This window comes from Octopus sinensis, linkage group LG19 (genome assembly GCF_006345805.1).
Source record: "Octopus sinensis linkage group LG19, ASM634580v1, whole genome shotgun sequence".
NCBI lineage: Eukaryota > Metazoa > Mollusca > Cephalopoda > Octopoda > Octopodidae > Octopus > Octopus sinensis.
The window spans coordinates 34,003,520-34,025,992 of NC_043015.1; the positions used below are offsets into that span (position 1 = coordinate 34,003,520).

Sequence of the window (22,473 nt, forward strand, 5' to 3'; positions counted from 1 at the left end):
ACTCCACCAATATATAATTAATTAAGATCTTTAACTTCAAGGATTACGGTTCCTCCAGTGACCACCAAGATGCAATGGAAAACATCCTCAGTGACAGAGCTTTCAGTTGAACTTCAGCCCCCTTTAAAACGATTGTGATAAAAAATACTGTGAGAGGTGTCAGTTATGAAAACCAAAGAGAAAGAGTTAAACATAAAAGCTGAAGAATGCAGTGAAAGCACACCTGGAATATCACACCTGGAATACCACACCTTCAGACATAAGACCACGATACTATGAGAATGTTAATTGATGCAACACTTTGTTGAATTGATCACATGATGGTGGTGGTGGTGGTGGTGGTAATTATTCTCTTAAATAAGTCACCAACTAATTGATAGAACCACAATGGTCAAAGGAGAGGGGGGGGAGAGAGAGAGGGAGGGAGGGAGAGAATAGTTATATTGCTTGTCGTCAGCCAGACAGACATAAATAACTGAAATTTTGATAAGGTTTCGTGTTCTGCAGGTGATCAACTGGTGTTGGCAGTGATGGCCTTCCCTGTTGATATTTCATTATAGAAACCTTACTAATTCATTAGTTATATTAATATGGATCTAAATATATGTGTGTGTGTGTGTACACCCTAATTCTGCTACCACCATAGCTGAGATTGACTGATAATGAGCAATAAGTTCCATTGAACAATCAGCTTCTTGCTCCGATATGGGGTCGGCTCCAACAAATGCTATTTGCCATCACATTAGGAAATGAGTAATCAGCATTGTTGGCTCGTTGACTCTGTGACTAATTGTATTTATGGGGAAACTGGCTGGTGGCTGGCCAGTCATTTGAGCAAGGCTTTGGTTGAATATCAGCAAAACAATAGCACATCACTAAAATCTGTTACCTGCAATTTCAATTTCCAAGCTACACCTATTTTCACCTTATTGTTTGTGGTCTCACACAACATCACAGCTATCCTGCTTCCAAACTTTATCATTCAGAGCTTTCAATAACTTACCAGCTTTCTTTCCCTTCACCCAGCACAGGTAAATGTTCACACAAGCACTTTACACTGCCCACTTTCCATCTACCTTTTCATATCATACATATGGACACACACACACACACACACACACACACACACTCTCTCTCTCTTATTACATTCTCTCCCATTTGTAAATCCTTTTGCATATATCCAACACTAGTTCTTTATCCTATTCACTCTTCTCGGCTAGAAACCACTTACTGTTACTTCAGTACCTTTTTACTGAACCACTAAGTTACAGGGATGTAAACATATCAGCACTGGTTCTCAAGTAATGGTGGTGGGGGACAGACATAAAGACACACACACACACACACATATATATATATATATATATGATAGGCTTCTTTCAGTTTCCGTCTACCAAATCCAGTCACAAGGCTTTGGTCAGCCTGAGGCTGTAGTAGAAGCACTTGCCCAAGATGCCACATGGTGGGGCTCAACCCCAAACCATGTGGCTGGGAGGCAAGCCTCTTACCAGACAGCCATGCCTGCTCCTATATGTTATAAAAAAACCTAAGATAAGGAAATGAGGTTATAGAGTTGAGATCTATCCCAGAAGTAAAGGTGAAGTGGACTGGCTTGAATGAGGAATCAAACAAAAATTGGTCAATTGATAAGAAATACTTGACAAATGAACTGAAGTAAAGATTAAATTTAAAAAATATATCTTAGTGTAAATTATGAATAGGAATGCTTCAGTAGCAATGGAATCAGATGTGTCTATGCGCCATCAAATCTTCAAATTTTGATGAACACATTACACAGATCAGAGTGCGTATAGTGGACCCAGGTCTTGAAGGGTAAATTTTTCAGAAACCATAATTCAATAAGTATCACAGAGAACTTTAGTAGAACAGCATTTGATTAATAACTCAGGTAGATTTCTTAAAGCACTTGGACAGTACATCTGATTAGTGGTGTGGCAGATTTCTGAGAATAAGCATTTTTCGAAACACCAACTGAGTCAGGCATCAACATTTCCAGTTACTATAACCCACATACACAATGTATTTTCCATATCTGCATTAATTACCAAAGCTTCATGAAACCAACATGTATACCAGGTATGAGTGATTGTGTAAACACACACACACACATATACTACATGCATACAGTGATGCCATTAACCCTATCTCTAGCAGATGCCCTAATAACAAGTGTATCAGCCAGTACACTGTGAGGTTGACTGCCAAATACCATGCAAGTCTGCTACAAGCTTGTACTAATCATTTCTTCCTACATTAACGAGAGAAATGGTTGCCAACTTCGATTATCTAGCAAATGATATTGTTAATAAGGAGAGTGAAAGTCTGCCAACACAAGGAATTGAGCTTCTTGCAGGAACTTAACAGACTATGTAGTAAGTTAGTAGATTGGTGATGAGGATGCTTGTGATGGTGGTAGTAGCCATAGTGATGTTGCCGTGGTTTCAAGAAAAAAAAATTAATTTAGGATAAGAATGAAACAGAAACAAGAAACTTGAATGTCTTATAGCTACAGAATGTATATATGTATGTATACATGCAAGTGTGTGTATAGGCACGTACTTAAGTATGTGAGTGAAGCAAAGAAGCAATATCACATTGTCATCGTTGAGTAGGGAAACAAAATAATTAGGGGTCAGTAATATGTTCAGATGTCAAACCTTGGTCCCCTCCCCCAGTGTCAGCCTCCATTTCGTTCTAGTTTTCAGGTTGTGTTGATGAAACCTTGAGACCCTGCTTTCTCCAGCAGGATTAGAAAGATGGGAAGATACAAAAATACTAAGAATTCTGCTGCATTGCTAAGTTCACAAACCCAAGAGCTCAAGGTACAGGAAAGACGATGGCGTTGGATGATAGCTGCAGAAGGGATAGGTGATGATATATGTTATTACGATCTGTAGTGTTGTATGACTCCTCCCTCCCTTCTCCTGTATAATATCATAAGGTACGCAATACAGAGAAGAAGAAGGTAGAGAATGAAACATAGGAGCTAAGGGGACACTTTTTAAGAATCACTACTCTGGTGGTTTTTCTTACTTCTTGAAATGGAAATATTCTTGGTATAGGTCTCTTTCAAAATGTGCTTCTAAAAATTGTGCTGCTGTGGAGAAGGAAGTGGAGGGCTGCTGCCATTAGTTGACAGAAGAAAAATGACAATAATTTAAATATTTCCAACAATTAAAAATAAAAGACTAAAAAAAACAACAAAAAAATTTGCCATTATTAATTTTGGCTGGAACTGATAAATTGTGCTTAGGTGTGATGCTGATGAATGATATGTATTGATATATAGATATGATCTCAGTAAGGATTAGCGTACGGCTAGAGTAAAATCTCCAAGGATGGATGGTTGGAACTGTTCCAGTATATATTAGATAGACATCATTGGGAAGTGAGGAAGATATGGCCAGAATGTAAAGAATGGCCTTTTAGGAATATAGGGAGGAAGTTTATGGGGTAGGGGAGAGAAACGAAGAACATATAGTGGTGATGATGAGGATGATGATGATTGTGGTGGGGGTAGTGAGGGTCACTGATGGTGGTAGGGTGGGTTATTATAGCAGTAGTAATGGTGATAAGGGTGGAGATGATTATGATGGTCATGAGTGATAGTGGTGGTGGTGGTGGTGATGGTGGCAGTGAAGGTGGTGGTGGTGGTGGTGATGTTGAGGTGGTGGTGATGGTGGCAGTGATGGTGGTGGTAGTGACAGTGTGGTGATGATGATGGTGGTAATGAGAATGATTGTGGCAGTGGTAATGATGATGAGATAATGAATGTAATGAAAGTGGTGGTGGTGAGGATGATGTTGGGGAAATATTTATTTTAACAGATGCAAATTAAACTGAAAATAGAGGAAGAAGAAATAAAAATGCAGAGGAGACAGCATTTAATTGAATTCTGAGGTAAAACATGACTTCCATGACATTCATTTAAAGATAGCAAGGTGTGATTTGAGGGAGATTTGGCCGCAAAGAGGTTCTGCCATTGCAAAGTTGGGACATTGAACTGGGATGATTAATGTGTGTGTGTGAGAGAGAGAGAGAGAGAGAGGGAGAGAGAGAGAGAGAGAGAGAGAGAGAGAATGATTTAATGATATATCTGAATATCTAAGGAATTATCATTTTTATACTATTTCTGCAGTAATATAGTTAATAATTCCATACAACATTGCTTTAGATGAAACATGATGGAAGAGCAGAGAAAATAAGTTTCTGTTCTAACAATTTCTGCAGTTTTGTCAATACTTTGTAAGAGTAAAGTGGTGATCTGGCAGACTCAATGGCACACTGGGCAAAATGCTTAGCAATATTTTGTCCGTCTTTATGTTCTGAGTTCAGATTCTCCATGGTTGCCTTTGCCTTTTGTCCTTTTGGGGTCGATGAAATAAGAACCAGTTGAGTACTGGAGTTGGTGTAAATGACTTGCCCCACCCCAAAATTGCTGGCCTTGTGTCAAAATTCGAAACCAATATTTAAGGTGGTGACCTGGCAGAATCGTTATCACACTGGGCAAAATGCTTAGCGGCATTTCATCCATCTTTGAGTTCTGAGTTCAAATTCTGCTGATGTTGGCTTTGCCTTTCATCCCATTTGGGATCGAATAAAATAAGTACCTGTTGAACACTGGGGTCGATGTAACTGACTTAACCCTCCCCCTGAAATTGCTGGCCTTGTGCCAAAATTTGAAATCAATACTTTGTTACAGTTTATGACTATCTTATAGTGTATGGCAAAGACAGTATGGAGCTGAAATGGTAGCTTGAGGTAGGAGGTAGTTGTAGTGGTAGCTGTAGCAGTACAAGTAGTAGTTGTGGTGGTAATAAATAGTGGTATAGTGGTGGTAATGGTAGTAAAAGAATATACTTACATTTCGGACTGTGGTTGCCACTCACTCACTCTTTTTAACTGGTATTCTAAGACATCTCTTCTGCTTAGAGGAATGGCACCCTCTGGCTTGTCTTCATATGCTGACAATCTCTGCAGATTCCCTTTGCCATAAGTCTTATACATTCTATCAATTCAATGTTAGCTGCAACAGACACAAACAAAACTGCAGATTTAATACCACTATACATTATTATTATTATTATTATTATTATTATTATTATTATATTATTATTATTATTATTATTATTATTATTATTATTATTATTATCATCATTATCTCTTCTACACAACTTAAAATATTTCATGCATTTTATATAAGAATATTTTTCTCATTACATTTATGAATTTGTTTTGCAGGATTCTTGATGTGGAATTGTATATTAAAACAGACATTGTTACGTATGGATGAGGACAACTGCATAAAGAAGTGCCATGCTCTAATTGTGGAGGGTACCTGTGAAAGGGGTACACCCAGGAAGATGTAGGCCAAAGTGGTGAGAAGGGATCTTCGGATGCTGGGCCCTTGAGGAAATGACAAGGGAAGAGGAGATTGGTGATTTGCTGTGCTTGATAAGACATGTCAAGCTTAGTAAAACTGCTGTCATCCACACTTACAGGCTTGTCCTTTCAGGTACTGGGGCCACTTAAAAAGCACCCCACCTGCCAGTGCTGCATTAACACACTCATGCTGGTGGCATGCAAAAACCACCCAGCACACTCTGTTAAGTGGTTGGCATTGGGAAGGGCATGCATGCCACAACAGACAGTTGGAGCCTGGACAGCTTCCTACTAGCCAACTCCATGTCAATCCGTCCAACCCATGTGAGCATGGCAAGTGGACATTAAACGATGATGATGATTGTTATACTTGGGGATGGTCATATTTTGCCAATTAAACACACGCATTTTATATTTGATTGTCACTTATATTCTAGCATAAAACATGGAGATTAAGTACTGTGCAATAGTTAACAGAGAGTAAAATAACTAATTGAATAGATATTGATCTTCTGCCTCATGGTTCCTGGGTGCAAACCTGATATATTTTTTGTGTTTTTCAGAAATTAACAATTTGCACATTTTTTCTTGACACATCATCATCTGTAGCAGACAGTTGGTCAATCCATGAAGATGTTTCTCCAATACAGGTTTACCACTATGTAATCCAAGCAAAATTTGTAAGGAACCTTCAGAATCTTGGAGATATATTTTATGTTAAATTGGTGGTTTTGAGGAAGTTTGCATTTTATTCCATAACTGAACACTCTTACTTTTAGGTGGTTGAGAAATATAACTGTCTCTGGACAAGAAGGAATTGATTCTTGGTTTGAAGCAGGCCAAAATGTGAACTCAGTCCTGCAAGCTTATAAAAGAAATCTTATATCACCTATTTGGAAGTAGGTTGAACTGCTGATGGCTACTAAGAGTTAGTTAAGTATATAATCTCCACGCTGGTCTAAAATTTAAAGAATTCCTGGAATATACGGAGAATGAAAAGTGACTGAACCATTGAATCCAATTTGCAGTTGCAAAGATTTTAATGTCTTCCATAAAAGTCAGACTTAACAATAAAATTGGTTAGAAGTGATATACTATGAAGGATATCAAAAGATATTTAGATTGCTGAGTTTTCAGATGACTTCCCCATTGGTAATAGTGTTATCCTTACTACTACTACTACTACTACTACTACTACTACTACTACTACTTGTATAATTTAAGAGCATATCAATAATTTCCTTCTTCTTTTACATAGAGTGAGGTACATCAAATATTATTATTATTATTATTATTATTATTATTATTATTGCAGCTGTTATTCTTTTTGTCGTTATGCAGGGGAAGTAAATTGTAAAAGAATTGGCAGAGGAAACGTCAAAAGACTAAGAAGATCCAGATATGGTGAAAGTGAAGGGGGTGGCCAGTACCACTGGCTATTGATGATGCTACGGTCAATAAACAGAGACTGAGAAAGAGGACATTCAAAGTGACCACTTTAGTGCTTTGGTAAGTCGGAGTTAACAGTCTGCAACAACCAACGGAGAAAAGGCTATAAAATTAAGTGTTTCAATATTAAAGGAATATCTATTTATAATATTCAGTCTTGTTTGGAGTCAACTAAGATGGTGAGGGGGGGAGGTGGTAAGTAACTGAGATAGGAATGGCAGCACTAAATGTTTTCTCTTCTAGCAGAGACAGATCATGGATGTCATAGCCAGAAGTGATAAGAATGGATCTCAGGGTGCTGAGCTTCACTGATGAGATGTTGTACTGTGGAACAGTCTAGAGTACAAAATGCATAGTGAAGATGTATGGCCTAGTGTTTCAGATGATGGGCTCACATTTAAGTAGTGTTAACTGGGAAGTTAATAGCAGTTTACGTAACATGAAATGGGGAGGAATTTCATTCCAAAACATTGAGTCTACACAAATGAAACCATTGTCTAATGTTTGTTTCAAAACTGAAGTTAAACTAAAGAGAAAGTTATAATAAAAATTTGTTGACAAAAACAGAAGGGAGAGACATCTTGAAGCTTATATTTCATCATTATGAGTGACCCATGTCTACAAAAGTGTCAATATTCATGAATTAAACTAAGGCAGCTAGCTGGCAGAATTATGCTGGGCAAAATGCTTAGAAGCATTTAATCTATCTTTATGTTCTGAGTTCAAATTTTGCTCAGGTTGACTTTGTTTTACATCCTTTCAGGGTCAATAAAATAAGTCAAGCCTAGGAGTCCATATAATCGACTCGTCCCCTCCCCTTAAATTGCTGTCCTTGAGCCAAAGTTTTAAATCAATATTTATGAGTTAACACACACACACACACACAAACACACACACACAAACACACAGACACACCTGTATGATGAAGGTTCTCTGCCATTTGACAATGTAGATTCAGTAGTTTGATCAACTGAATTACCTGGTCCTGAATTAATGTCTAAGTTTACAGAGCATTGCCCAGAGATGTGCACCGTTAACATAATTCCGCAGCAGAATGAGCATGAATGCATTATGACAAGACTATATGCTTTGAATTACAGTATAATCCACCTGGCAGGTATCTATACGGTTTTTTTCAACTTAGTTTCACTTACAAGATAATAGGTTAACCTGAGGCATTAGAAATGACATTTCTTCAAGATGGCTAGGTGCAGGCATGGATGGCTGGTAAGAAACTTGCTTCCCAACCACATGGTTCTGAGTTCAGTCCCACTGTGTGGCACCTTTTTCTACGATAGCCTTGGAGTGACCAAATCCTTGAGTGTATTTGGTAGACAGAAACTGAAAGGAAGCTGTCGTGTGTGTGTGTGTGCATGTGTTTGTGTGTTTATCTCCTACTACCACTTGATGTCTGGTGTAGGTGTGTTTATGTCCCCGCAACTTAGTATTTTGGCAAAAGAGACTGAAAGAATAAGTACTAGGCTTAGAAATAAGTACTGGTGGTAGTGGCGCTCCAGTATGGCCACAATCTAATGACTGATACAAGTAAAAGATAAAAAGATGTGGGATTGAATCCAGAACCTTGGAGTTGCAAAGTGAATTTCTTAACAAATCAATCATATATAATAATAATAATAATAATAATAATAATAATAATTGTGTACAGTGCTCAGGTGCACTACAACTCATCTAAAGTGTATATATAATCAGGTGTAGTTTCGGCGGATTTCGGAAAGCATGAGGGCCTTAAAGGATGCAGTGTCATGGCAGTCAACAACTGACGCAGGCAGTTTATTCCATGCTTCAGCAACCATGAGCGTGAAAAAATGTTTCCGAAAGTCATGGGAGCTGTGTTGTTTTCTGACTTTGTAGGCATGTCCACGTGTGTTAGACACATGGAGATCAAAAAGGTGTTCAGTGTTGTTGTTGGTGAGGTGGTTGATAACTTTGTGGGTGTTTACCAAGTCCGTCGCCAGACGCCGGAGCTTCAGTGAATCCATGCCCAGGGAAACAAGGCGCTCAGAATATGGTAGGTGTCTGATGGATGGATATATATGTATGTATATATATGTATGTATGTATGTATGTATGTATATATATATATATATATATGTATGTGTATATATATATATATGTGTGTGTATATATATGTGTGTATATATATATACATATATATAAAAGGAAAATCAATCTTTTGGAACCAATAAAACAGTAAGAACTAGAATTATCAATCTTAGAATTTATTCCATTTTTTTTTCTGCTGGAATTTGATTTCATCATCATGTCTGAGAAATTGTATAAACACACACATGCATTCCAGCACCAGCAACCAAGTTACAATGCTCCTACAAATGTACAAATCTATATAGCAGTGTTGAGGGTGCATATAGGTGTGTTTCTACACCCACACACACACACACATATATATATACATACATACATATTCAATGTATTCCAGCACAAATACACATACAAACTGTCAAACTCTTTGTATTTACATGTATATACACATGCAGGAACAGAGATCATTATCAGACAAAATTCATGGAAGCATTATATACAATAAACACATACACAGTACTATATACACACTCAGTGACTATGTGAATATACACCTATTACACACATACTTAGCCATTAAATGTAATATATGCACACATACGCATGCAAATACTCAAATACAGTTACTATACACAAACGTATACACCCATTCACATAGTTTGTCATTACAAACACACATATACTCAAAAGTTACATATAGATAGACAGTCATTCTATGGTTCTTAATTTCCCCAAAGGAAGAAAACAGAATTAATTTGGAGCAAAATAATTCAAAAATGAAAAACTCTAAGTTAAAAATCCAAAATGAATCAACCACAGAGGAATATAACACAGCACAATAACAATATAAGACATATTTAGGTCATGCAAAGTAATATCATAAGACTTTTTTCCATTGATAGGGTTAAAGTATTAGTACAGAGTGTAAAATAATCAATAAATTTGATATAAATCTGATCTGGGATCTCTATGCAATGTGCAGTATCACATGACCTGTGCTATATTATCGACATAATATCTCAGTGCAGTATTATAATCTCCCATATTGTTGTTAATTAAATCTGATATACATCTGAGCTGAGTTGGGTGAACCAATGCTATCACATGACCTGAGTGATAATATCTATGGTGTGTCTCAGAGCAAAGATATAGTATGTCACTGTGTTGCTGTAGAACCAAAATGCCGTGTAGAATATTGACATGGTGGTTCATGTCTACTTGTACAAGAAGGGTTTAATACAGAATGGACTGGGAAATGCATTCGGAAATCAAAACAGTCATTAACCACTCAAGTAGATTCTTGAAAGCCAAAGATTTTGAAGTCAGCATTGCACATTAGCAAAACATTCATTAATTATATAATAATCTCATTCTTTACAGTGATAAGATTTACCTGTGCACAGTACTCATAGTACCTATTTACATTTATGTAATCTAAATTAGCAAATTAAATATTGTGGCCAAACTATGTTTACTTATAAAAATTCAGTATAGCTTCTTGACTGTACCTATTTTACAGCTGCTTCACTTTAACTTGCATCTTTGTCTTACACCTGCCACATCTAATCTTTTGCCATGGCTACTCCACACCTCACCCTAACCCTAACCTTATTCCAGTTTCCAACACAAACCAAATCTTTATATCTCCCTCACCCCACACCTGTCCCAGTTACTACCACTTTATTTTGCTTAATTCTGAAGAATCTGTCGCACTTCCTTCTGGAGGAGAGCTTCTATGTGATTTTTTTTAAATAACAGAAACAGTAGCTAAATCTCCCACATATCACACCAAAAAGGAAATGATTCATTGGATAACGTGATCCTAGATACACTGTGTCATTAAAGAAAACATAGACAAGTTGGTCATATTTGGCAACGCCTTTGCTCATAGGCCTATTTGATCAGAGTTGATTTAGGGCAAAACAACAACAAATTAATCATTAACCACTGATATACATGAAATATTAATCAAATTATTGCTCCCACTGCAGATCCATTTTCATTTATCACTGGCAGAAGTACTGACAGCTGATGGCTTGGTGTCATTTAAGACCAACAACAGCAAGAACAACATCAGCAGTTTGCCGTAAGCACTAACTGCAGCATTATGGCACGCATTAAACCCTCCCCATTTTTTGAGATTAAATCCTTAAAGGCTTGTCCCGTTTTGGGAAACAGTGCAGCCAGTTTGGCTTTAAAATTAATCAAATAATACGTTCTGATGCCTAAAGATAAAAGAATTCGTTTTTTAATGATTGGCAACAATTTCCATGACATTAAATACTTCATGTATAAATTATGTCAGTGAAGTTGCATGGCTTAGGGGTTAGGATAACTAGCTCAGCTGTAAGGTTGTGAGTTCAATCCCCAGTGGCGCATTGCGTCATGTCATGCTGAATCTCTCTGAGAACTATGTTTGTCTGTGGAGTACTCAGCCACTTGCACATTAATTTCATGAGCAGGCTGTTCTGCTGATCTGATCAACTGGGACCCTCATTGTAAGAGACAGGGTTACCAGATTATGTCAGATGTATGATTAAGAATAAGAGGATTTAGGATGTTGTTGTTGTTTAGTCAGGGGTCAGCTGCGATAAAAGGGACCTCTGATCAAAGGTTATCCAATCGTCAACAAGCCAGCTAAAGTGTAATCCAAAGAAGCTACCAATGTACCTTGTATATCCTTTTAAAGATGGTTAGGTGAGGTTTGAGAAAGAGAGAGAGAGAGAGAGAGAAGAGAGAGAGAGAGAGAGAGAGAGAGAGAGAGAGAGAGAGAGAGCCATTGATATGTTGTTGTTTAGACTCAGGTTATCCTCGAGTGAACACATCACTAGTAAAATTATGACCACCACATCTATTTATTAGGTGTGTTGTATCTAGAGTTACATGACTCAATACATTCTTCTTTTGTCTTAATGACAGTAAAATGTGATATGAGGGAAATTTGGCTACCATTTTTAGCAGTTTAATTGACCATATACATGTTCATTTGCTGACTCAACTAACTGATAATCTTTTTTTTTTTTTTTGTGATGTATGTAAAGATATAAACACTGCATCTGTAATTGCCTTCTGAGAAGAGACATTATCCATTGCATTCTCCAGGTGATGACTGATGTTTCTAGGGGATGAGAAAACATGGTTGTTTGACACTCACATACATATGTGTGTGTGTGTGTGTGTGTGTGTGTGTGTGTGTGTGTGTGTGATACTGTAGGACATCAATAAGTGGAATGGAAAACAAAAAAGACAAACTACAACCAAGGCTCAAATCTAGATAACAAAATCAGCAGACTGCAATGGAACCATCAAATGCCTGTCCTTCAGTAAACATATCTGATGTTTTAACAGCAATGCATAAAACTGGAGAATCAGAAGATGGTTAGAACAGCATCTCACAGAGACTGAGATGAATTTGATGGTCTGAAAGATATAGCTAATGATTTGTGTAAGATCTAATGGAGAAAACAAAAGGAAAATACAAAAAAGAAAAAAAATCCCTGAAAATTTACACATAATGGATGTAATAAAACTGATCATGAGAAAAATAGGTTTTATTCTTTGGAGAGAGAGAAATTCTATTATTGTGTTGTGTTCCTTCAGAGTGTGTTAACAAGTTGCTGTGAAACGCAAGTGACCTTCTTTCGGGGATCAATAGACCGTTTTTAATGGAACATTTACTTTCAGGTGTACGTTAGACAGCAAATAACTTCTAAAGACAATTCTTTAGATATTTCAAGTTTTATCAATACACAACATATTTCTGTTGGAACAATATGTAAAGTACTGAAAGAATATAGAAAGGCAAGAACTATCAAACAACCTTGGAGGTAACATTAAAAACCATTCCACTCCAACTGAGACTAAAACTGGTTTAGCTCTTATTTACTTTTTCTTATTTCTATTTTGGTAATAAAAGGTTAAAAGTTATCTTTATCTTTCTTTAATGTTTACATTGGTGTTAGAATTATTAGTTTATTTTTCTGTGAAAGGTGGTTTTCTTGAATTAAATGATAATGCTTTGGTAAGCATAAAAGACATAATGAAGGTAGCTGTTGATAGCAGACTGGTAAGAGTGTGAACTGGCTTGAAGGGTTAAGAGAGTTATATATATAAAACATTATATATATAAAACATCTGATTGATAGAGATAAAGTGTTGCAGACTAGTGAAATAGAGCAATGCAGGGGTTGAGAGATCTTGAGATCTGTTGATGCCTTTGATGTGTATGAGGTAATAAGGGGTTGAAAGAGAACTTCTGTACCTGTTGGTACTTATAAAATCTCTAGCAAGTGTTGTAGTGAAGGAAAGTGGTGCAATTCCAGGGAGGATGGAATCAAGGCTGGGACAAACCAAGGACATTTTAAGACATGTGCTGGAGCTATGATAATGGTATGTGATTCGTGTGTGAAGAAATGTTGTGAGAGGGCACAGGCTACATGTGGTGAAAGGCTGCAATGGAACAATGGATGTATGTTGTGAGATAGCAGAAAGGTTTGTATGGTCTTCCACAATCAATGCCGATGTCAACCAATCACATGACACTGAACATGTTGCACACAATCTGCCTTTTGCAATAAAAACATGTAATGAAGGTCACATGCAGCACTGACCGTGCAAACAGAAATACATTAATAATCCTGACCAAAACTACCGTGTGATGATAATGATGCTGGTGATAGTGGTGGTGGTGGTGATGATGATGATGAGTTATATATACATGTATGTATGTATGTATGTATGTATGTATGTATGTGTGTATGTAACTAAACCAGTATGGCTACTGTACTCAAAACAGCACAAGGCACATAACGATAAAGTGTTTCAGTTTTAATAGCAATTTTGCTGATCTGTAGAATAATGAGTAAAAAGGAAGAATAGTAACAATGGTAAATAAACAAAGTTTCTCCAAAACTAATAAAAATAGGAGAAAGATGAAAAAAAAAAGGGGTGGGCAAGGGAAAAGAAAGAACCTTTTTGAATGAATTTAATAAAAAAAAACAAACAGAAACAACAAAAGCCAATATTGGCTGACAGCCATTAAAATCCATTTTCAATTGAGAATATAGAACGTACGTAAGTACGATGAGATAGCTATTTGGAGAGGAGCCAGGAGAAAACAAAAGGATGTTCACTAAATTATATGGCAGAAGTTAGGTATATATACGCATGTGTGTATGTATATATATATATTTTTATACATTACATATATATATACATTACATACGTGTATATATATATACACACACACATATATGTACATACATAAATGTATGTATATATGTAACTGTAGAGTCAATTACGTATATATATATATATATATATATATATACACACACACATGTACATACATAAATGTATGTATATATGAAACTGTAGATTGAATTACAGTTTTACAGGATATTTACAGTGAGATTATTCCAGCTGTAGTGATGGTGATGACGATGATGATGACAACGATGATGATGATGGGTGATGACTTCCTCACTCTGACTGATTAAAAAGGCAGCATCCAATTTTAACTCTGAAAATTGTTTTCATTAAAACAGAAATATTTGTTTTGATTATTGTCAGTTGGGTTATTGTAAAAAGAAAAAACAAATGAAATTTAATTGAGAGAAAAATTAAGTACTTGCTCCATGGTTAAATTGAGTATCAATCAACTTTAATCAACCCCCATTGTCAACAATGACCCAGGTGTTACACTTATTAATTCAGCTTTCTTTTTTTACATTTGTTTTTTTTTCTTCTCATTTAACAATGGATTAAGAAGATGAGCAAATTCAGGCCTCTTTGATACATGTAATATCTATATCTATCTATCTATCTATCTATCTATCTATCTATCTATCTATCTATCTATCTATCTATTTATCTGAGAGATAGATACAGAGAGATAAATATATAAATACAAAATAATGTGCAGGTGTGGCAAGAAGTTTGCTTCCCAACAATATGGTTGCAGGTTCAGTCTCACCACATGGCACCTGAGGCAAGTGTTTTCAATTATAGCCCTGGGCTAACTAAAGCCTTTTGAGTGGATTTGGTAGACGGAAACTGAAAAAAAAGCTCATTGTGTGTATGTAGCTCATTCTGCGAGCTGGCAGAAATATTAGGATGCCGGGTGAAATGCTTAGCAGTATTTTCTCTGTCTTTATGTTCTGTTTGTAAATTAAGACTACAATGCAGTTTGTCTTATTACAAATGTATAAAATCTTGAAATTCATATTTGTGTTCCAGTCTTGAGACACTGGAATAGTTTCCTGTTACCTTATGTTGTTAATAATTGATTTAAAAATGGTCAGGTGTGATTTGAAGGAGATTTGATTTCTATATCTAGCAGCTTACAAGGCTGTGTAGAGGCCCTCTAATGATATGGTAGTGAAAGTAGCAATTCACTGTTATCAATAGAACATCAACATTTAATGTGTGAAATTAATGGTTACCAGTGTTGCTGATAATATAAGAAATATGCTAAATTCCCTTGCTGCAAAATATCAATGGTGAACGCAGAGTTAAATACTGTAATACTTCCACTGATGTAACATTATTTCTCTTTCAAACTATCTTAACAAGATGAGAAACTTTGCACTTAGCAATATTGGACAGTTTTTCATTACAGATGAAACAACTGTGGATTCTTTTCTCTGATAAGGTTTTATTTTCTAACCCTTCCAAGTTATGTACTTTCAGAATTACCTAAAATGCCCATACTATTGTCACTCTCAGTAAATTACATTACCAAAAAAAAAAAAAGAAAAAAAAGAGCCTGAAATGATAGTTACTTCATGAAATGTGCACTTAGTTATTTTACTTCAGTTTAGCCATAAGCTGAGAACATGAAAGAGTGAAAGTTAGCAATTAATAGCAATCATAGTCCACCAATGAAAAAAAGACTTTCTTTCATATTGTAATGTCTTGTTTCCTTCAGTAAGGCAACAAGTCTCAATGCTGTTGTAAAATAATTGATAAATGAGGTAGAAGCGAGATTGGTAATATAATTGTGTTGATGATAATTTATGTAGACATACACTTGTACTTGTTAATGAAAATGCCTGGAGAGGAGAGAATTTTAAATCTTACACTGGAGTCTGTTTTGTAAATAAATTTACTTTTGTCTTTGCAAACACAATAGGGTAAAACCAAAAATCTGCTTAAAAAGGCAGGGGAAACAATTCAGCAACCACCTCTAGTTACTGTTTTAATATTAATCTGAATGTAATATCAGTTCATAGAACTAGTTTTATCACCAAAGATTGTCTTAGAATTTGCCTCTGCTTTGTTTTGGCCATTAACAACCGAAGAGTGAAATCCAAACGTACACAGTAATATTTAATGCCAATATCTTACAAGAGGATGACACTGTTTTTCTGCCACCATGTGAGAATGGTGTGTCTTAAATAGACACCAGATGCACAAATGGACACCAAGTATGAGGTACGTTTGGATGACTCTAATCAAGCTGAGAAACAGTGCTGCCAAGACCATTACTACTCAGTTCAGTTAGACTTCCTACTGTGGATGGGTGTGTATGTGTAAGAGCATGAGTATATGTTTGTGTGTATGTCCCACACACGCACACAGCTGTGGGACATAGATGCTGTATAAGAGGCAAATGCGAGTACTTGACCAGTTCCACCTCCACTGCTTGCGACAAATCATGGGAATTTCCTGGGAGGACAGAGTCTCCAACACTGAGGTGCTTTGCAGAGCTGAAATAAAATGCCCGGGATCAAAGCTCTCATCATGAAGGCCCAGCTCCGGTGGGTTGGACATGTGGTCCGAATGGATGACGCGCATCTACCAAAGACGATCTTCTTCTCTGCACTGGCTACTGGAACAAGAAACCCCGAAAGGCCACTGAGGCGATACAAGGACAGCCAGAAAACTTCCCTTGAGACCTGCGACATTTCAGCCCGTGGCTGGGAATCGCTTGCCTCTGACTGCGGTGCCTGGCATCCAGCTGTCCAAAAGGGTGATAGGCTGTTTGAGGAAAAGCGCCTCAAGTGCCTGGACCAGAAGCGCCAAGCCCCAAAAGAGAGGATCCCCAACCCTACTTCTGCTGTCACGTGCCCAACATGTAGCCACATCTGCGTATCCACCTTTGGGTTCTGCTCCCACCTCTGGCATCACTGACGTCATTGTCAAACCCCGACAGACTTCCTTTATTATTATTATTACTATGTATGTAGTATGTATGTGTGTGTGTGTATGTATGCATGCAATGGATGTCTTCAAATAGACATTTGTTTATTATCAGTGAATGAAATTAAATTATTATTATTATTACCCTTGTGATGTGTATAAATTCTTGTCATTGCTCTTTCATTCCCTGTCATTGCTGTAAGCTGGCATAGAATTGATATTCTCTTCTACTTCAGTACAACAATAAATAACAACCACCACCACCACCACCAGGTGGAGGAGAAGGAGAAGAAGAAGAAGAAGAAGAAGAAGGGAGGAGGAGAAGAAGAAGAAGAAGAAGAAGGGGGGAGAAGAAGAAGAAGAAGAAGAAGGGGGGGAGGAGAAGAAGAAGAAGAAGAAGAAGACAGGACTCAATCCTAGTGTCTCACTCAACACCACCATCCCATCCTTTGTCAGCTGCTACAGAAAGCAAGAAGAGGGAAATCCAAAATATCTGCTGTTGTGTTTGTCTTGTCATTTGGATAAAGGACACAATTGGTGCCAAAACGTTTTGAAGCAATTCATCCCCAATTAATGATTAATTGTTTAACACAGAGAAAATAAATGAATATAAACCATAAGAAAAAACAGTGAATTGCATGATATATACTACATGTGTATTGTCATTGTCATTACCATCATTGTTTTAAGTCTAGTTTTCTATGCTTGAATGGCTCAGACAAAAGCATATTAGAGCAGAGCACTTCTGCAGTTGGGTTCCCTTCTGGGCACCAACCCTGTGCTTGTTTCCAAGGGAGGTGATTACCTCCCAGTCTATCAAACAACAAATAGCCCAGACATATTTATGTGGAGAACTGGAAACAAACAACTGTATGAATGAGCTTTTTGCTTACAAAGGCTGTGCAGCTTGTCAAGAAACTTGGGAGATATTTTCATGATTGACTGCAAACAAATGTCACCATTTATGAAATCACTGCTTACAATCGACAAATAAATACACACATCGATGAGAAAATATGAACTCTCTCTCACACACACAGACAGACAAACACACACAGACAAATAGACACACATATGTGACAGATTTCTTTCAGTTTCTGTAAACCAAATTCATTCACAAGGCCTTGGTTAGCTTGAGACTATAGTAGAAGACACTTAATTCCAGGTGCTGTGTAGTGGGATTGAACCCAAAACTACAGCCATCACTCACAAGTGAGTATGAGCTGGCAGCAAGTACCATGCTTTAGCCAATTGTTTTAAGTATCTATGAAGAAGATTCTTCTACCTCTTTGACTCATTGAAACATTGATGAGGGGACAGCTGGAAGGAGAAAGGGCTGCATCAGGATTAACTTGAAGCTCGTTTTTAGCCAAATTGTTTACACAGTATGAAACAACAAAAGTTACTACTGCAGAAATAACTACAGCCACAAACAAATATGAGAACTACATTAGTATCAAAAGATGTAGAGCAATCCCTTAGTCCAACTGGTGCATTACCAGAAATAGGAAACACTAATTTCCAAAATCTGTAAGGGAGAGAGAGGGAGAGATGTGGTTCATTCTTTGTTATGATGGCTCAGTGAGGAGGATGAGACACTCCCTATAAACACTGTTCCAAGACCTCTAAAACTGGTGAAGTAGATATAATTATGTTCAGTTACAACATCTATAAATTGATATTTTCAAGAAAAACATAGGCAGGAATAGAATCCCAGGAGTTTGATGCTCTGGTGCAACAGTCACCAACCATTTTTGGCACCACAGACAAGTTTCATGCAAGACAATTTTTTTTCATGGACTGAAGGATCATCTTCACAACAAAACACAATAATATGCATAATATATAATTTAATTATTATACAATACATATATGGCTGTGTGCTAAGAAGTTTGCTTTTCAACCACATGGGCCTGGGTTCAGTCCCACTGCAGGGTACCTTAAGCAAGTGTCTTCTACTATAGCTTCAGGTCGATCAAAGCCGTGCAAATAAATTTGGTAGGTGGAAAGTGAAGTCAATGAAGGAAATATTCATGAAATGTTTATAGATTAATGTTATCTGCAAGAATTGTGCCATATATTGTATGTCATGATATTTTAGGACTAAGGTAAGGGAAAATATGAGAGTCACAGCAAGGTAAGTTATTTGGGCGTTGGTCTTAATGGCAAACAGCTGGTGTACTATATCCTGTAAACTATGTCCTTAGTAAAGACACTTTCACTGCCTCTGAATAATGAGGATGTAAATAACATCACTGACCTCATCTACTTCAGTAAGTACCATGTAAATAGGTACTATGGGGAGTTCGGTCCACTTTGATAGTATGATAGGGAAATAATAATTTACGGTGCAAATCCTTCTTAAGATGTCATACATTTGACACAGGAATATATATGACACAGTGCTGAAGTATCATGGATAGATAATGAAATAAATATGGTAATTAGATTAATCACTGATAGTTAGGATAATGATGAACAACTGGGATAACTATGGGTAGCCAGGATAAGTTCAAGAAACCCCACTTTCTGCACAGGATACATTTCAGTGTCAAATCAAATTTATAAGAGTAAATTCAGTCAATATATACCACACTCAAAGCTGCAAGACAGCAGAATTATTAGCAATGCTGGGTAAGGTGCTTAGCAGCATTTCATCCATCTTTGTGTTCTGAGTTCAAATCCTGCCTAGGTCAGCTTTGTCTTTCATCTTTTTGGGGGTCAATAAAATAAGTACCAGTCAACAACTGGGGCTGATATAATTGACTTATACTCTTCCTTGAACTTGCTGGCCTTGTGCCAAAATTTGAAACCAATATATACCACACCCCAACAATACCAAGACATCTAACTTAGCTTTCTGAAGCCTCGATTATGGTTACTCAACTTCAGTCAACTTACAAAAAATAGCAGTTAAATCCCTATCAAAAATCACAACTTACTGTCATAGGAAAGAAACATTGGACAGAATGGAAAAACAAAATGGTCATGGCTGGGTGAGATATGACCTAGGGTTAAACATTAACTATACGTAGACATAATAATGATGATGATGATGATGATGAGAAAGAGAATGATGAAACGTGCCAAGCAAAGACAATGTAAAAAAAAACAGAAAATGAGAAGGAGCAGGATGTAGTGTTGTTGTTGTTGAAGCAAAGGTCATCTCTGGTTGAACAGAATGACAATGGAAAGCATTCCATCCTGTCTTTTTAGAGCTATGTGTAACGGTATTATCTAATGCGCCCTTCCTTTCAATATGATGGTAGGGTGTGATTTGAGCAAGATTCAAGTGCCATTGCTAGCAGATTAAGAGGCTACACAGAGGCTTACAAGATAGATGATGATGATGATGGTGGTGGTGGTGGTGGTGGTGATAATGACAATTATGATAGTGACAGTAGGAGGAGTGAGAGTAACCATGGTGGTAGCAATGGATGTTGAAGTAATATCAATTATAACCGAGATGATGATAGTGATGCAGCTGCCAGTGTTGGAACATGGTGATGCTAGTGGTGATATCTTAACGAACCAAATGAACTAGTTCTATCAAAACCGACATCTAATCAAAACTAGGTCTCATCTCAAATTTTCAAAAATAATTCCATATTTCCTCTGCATTTCTCTCCCTCGGGGTAAAATTGTCGCTATCTCTCTGCACTTCCAGTACTTGTGCCCCAGGTTCTACATTGATTACTGTACCAATTCCCCCACACACTTACCCTTCATTACCTACAACAGAAATACAGGAAGCTGTACACTGGAGCATGTTCCCTTCAAATACATCATCTTGCAGCAGCAGCAATTGTTAGACAAATGCAAATAGAGTGAGCAATTATTTTGATGTTACTTTGTACTAGTTTTAAAACCACTGTCAGCACCAAAGTTGCAGCTGCTGTCAGCACCATTTCTATTAGCATTATGGGCAACCCCATACCTATCCCATACCTATTATTTCAGCCGCCACCATAAAGGCGGCAAGCTGGTAGAATCACTACTGTTCCGGAAAAAAGGTTTAGTGGCATTTCTCCGACTTAACATTCTGAGTTCAGATTCTACTAAGGTTGACTTTGCTTTCCTCCTTTTTGCGGGGGGTGGGGTCAATAAAATAAGTACTAGTTGAACACTGGGGTTGATGTAATTGACTCACCCCCCCTCGCCGAAATTGCTGCCTTGTGTCAAAATTTGAATCTGTTATTTCAATCACCACCACAAACACCATGACTACTACCACCAACACAGTCAACCTACACCTACCGTCACCACTGTTAAATCAGTCTCTGTCAACACTTCACAGTTTTGTGGGACCCTGTGAAGTAAACTTCTTGACCATTTGCCAGAAGTGTACCTATTACACACACACACACAGTTAACCAATCCTTGTGGCTCAGTAATTTAATGATTAAGGAATACAATGAAAATATCGATGATAAACCCACACCATAACTGCAATCTTCAGTTTCCTAATAGTAAATGCTTTCTAAATTCTTTACTTGTTTCAACTAATATGGTTACATAGCAAACTGGCAGTGAAACTTGACTTCAAATGCTGATTAGAAAGAAAGGTTTTATATCCAACCCATTCACAGAAGTAGAAAATGATAATTTTAGGTTTCCCTCCCTATTATTGATGAAATCAGTGAACAGTTTATGGTTTCACCAGTGAAGAATTTGGACAAAGGAACAATAGAGAAACATGGAAAATGAAGCCATGTATTCCAGACACTCTTGCAAGACTGGATATAAGCAAGAATACAACAGCTAACGAGGGGAATAATAATTTCATTGATGGCACCAACGTTATACTGACACAGCAGTCAAGCAAGCAATATTCATGATAATAAAATTATTTGGCAAGAAATATTTCAGAAGCCAGTGTCAATATGGTAGTTAATTCAAACAGTACATAGTGATTTCAATTCAATTCAATAAAATTTTATGGTCATTATATTTCCGAGAAAATGTGATCGTCGTCTAGATCATAGCAAGGATTCATACACTACTGAAATAACAAACATACTCTTACATACAGGACGATATTGTTGCAATAATGTCAATAGTCATCCTGAATTGCATCGAAGGAAGGGAAGGGTCACTTGGTTGGTTATCACTCTATCTCTAACAGACACACTTCAGACTCTGGGCCACAGGTCTGCTGACTCCCCTCTCTAGCTTTTCTACTTCTAACATAACAGCTTCCATTCCTTGGGGCTGGTTGGTCTCACAGGTCCATCAATCAGGCACCCCACCCCAACACAATAATCTCTCTACCTCTTGGCACTTTTGGTATCTTTTATCCTTTACTTGTTTCAGTCATTAGGCTGCGGCCAAGCTGGGGCACTGCCTTGAACAATTTTTAGTCAAATGAATCAACTAAGGTACTCTATTTTTTAAACCTGGTACTTAATTTTTCAGTCT

At 37.1% G+C, this 22,473-nt stretch overlaps 1 protein-coding gene across 3 annotated transcripts in view; it reads right to left on the reverse strand.

Moving 5' to 3' along the window:
- Positions 1-22,473, reverse strand: part of LOC115222269 (transmembrane protein 126A) — a 47,513-nt gene that overhangs the window by 14,029 nt on the left and 11,011 nt on the right. For 2 of the 3 annotated variants that reach the window (XM_029792436.2, XM_029792435.2), the window contains exon 2: positions 4,886-5,047. In XM_029792436.2, coding sequence (XP_029648296.1) covers positions 4,886-5,028 — 143 coding nt within the window. In that variant the 5' untranslated portion in view covers positions 5,029-5,047. Of the gene's footprint in view, positions 1-4,885; positions 5,048-14,887; positions 14,898-15,007; positions 15,011-22,473 lie in introns of all 3 variants that reach the window. The other variant, XM_036511176.1, reaches the window with a different exon arrangement.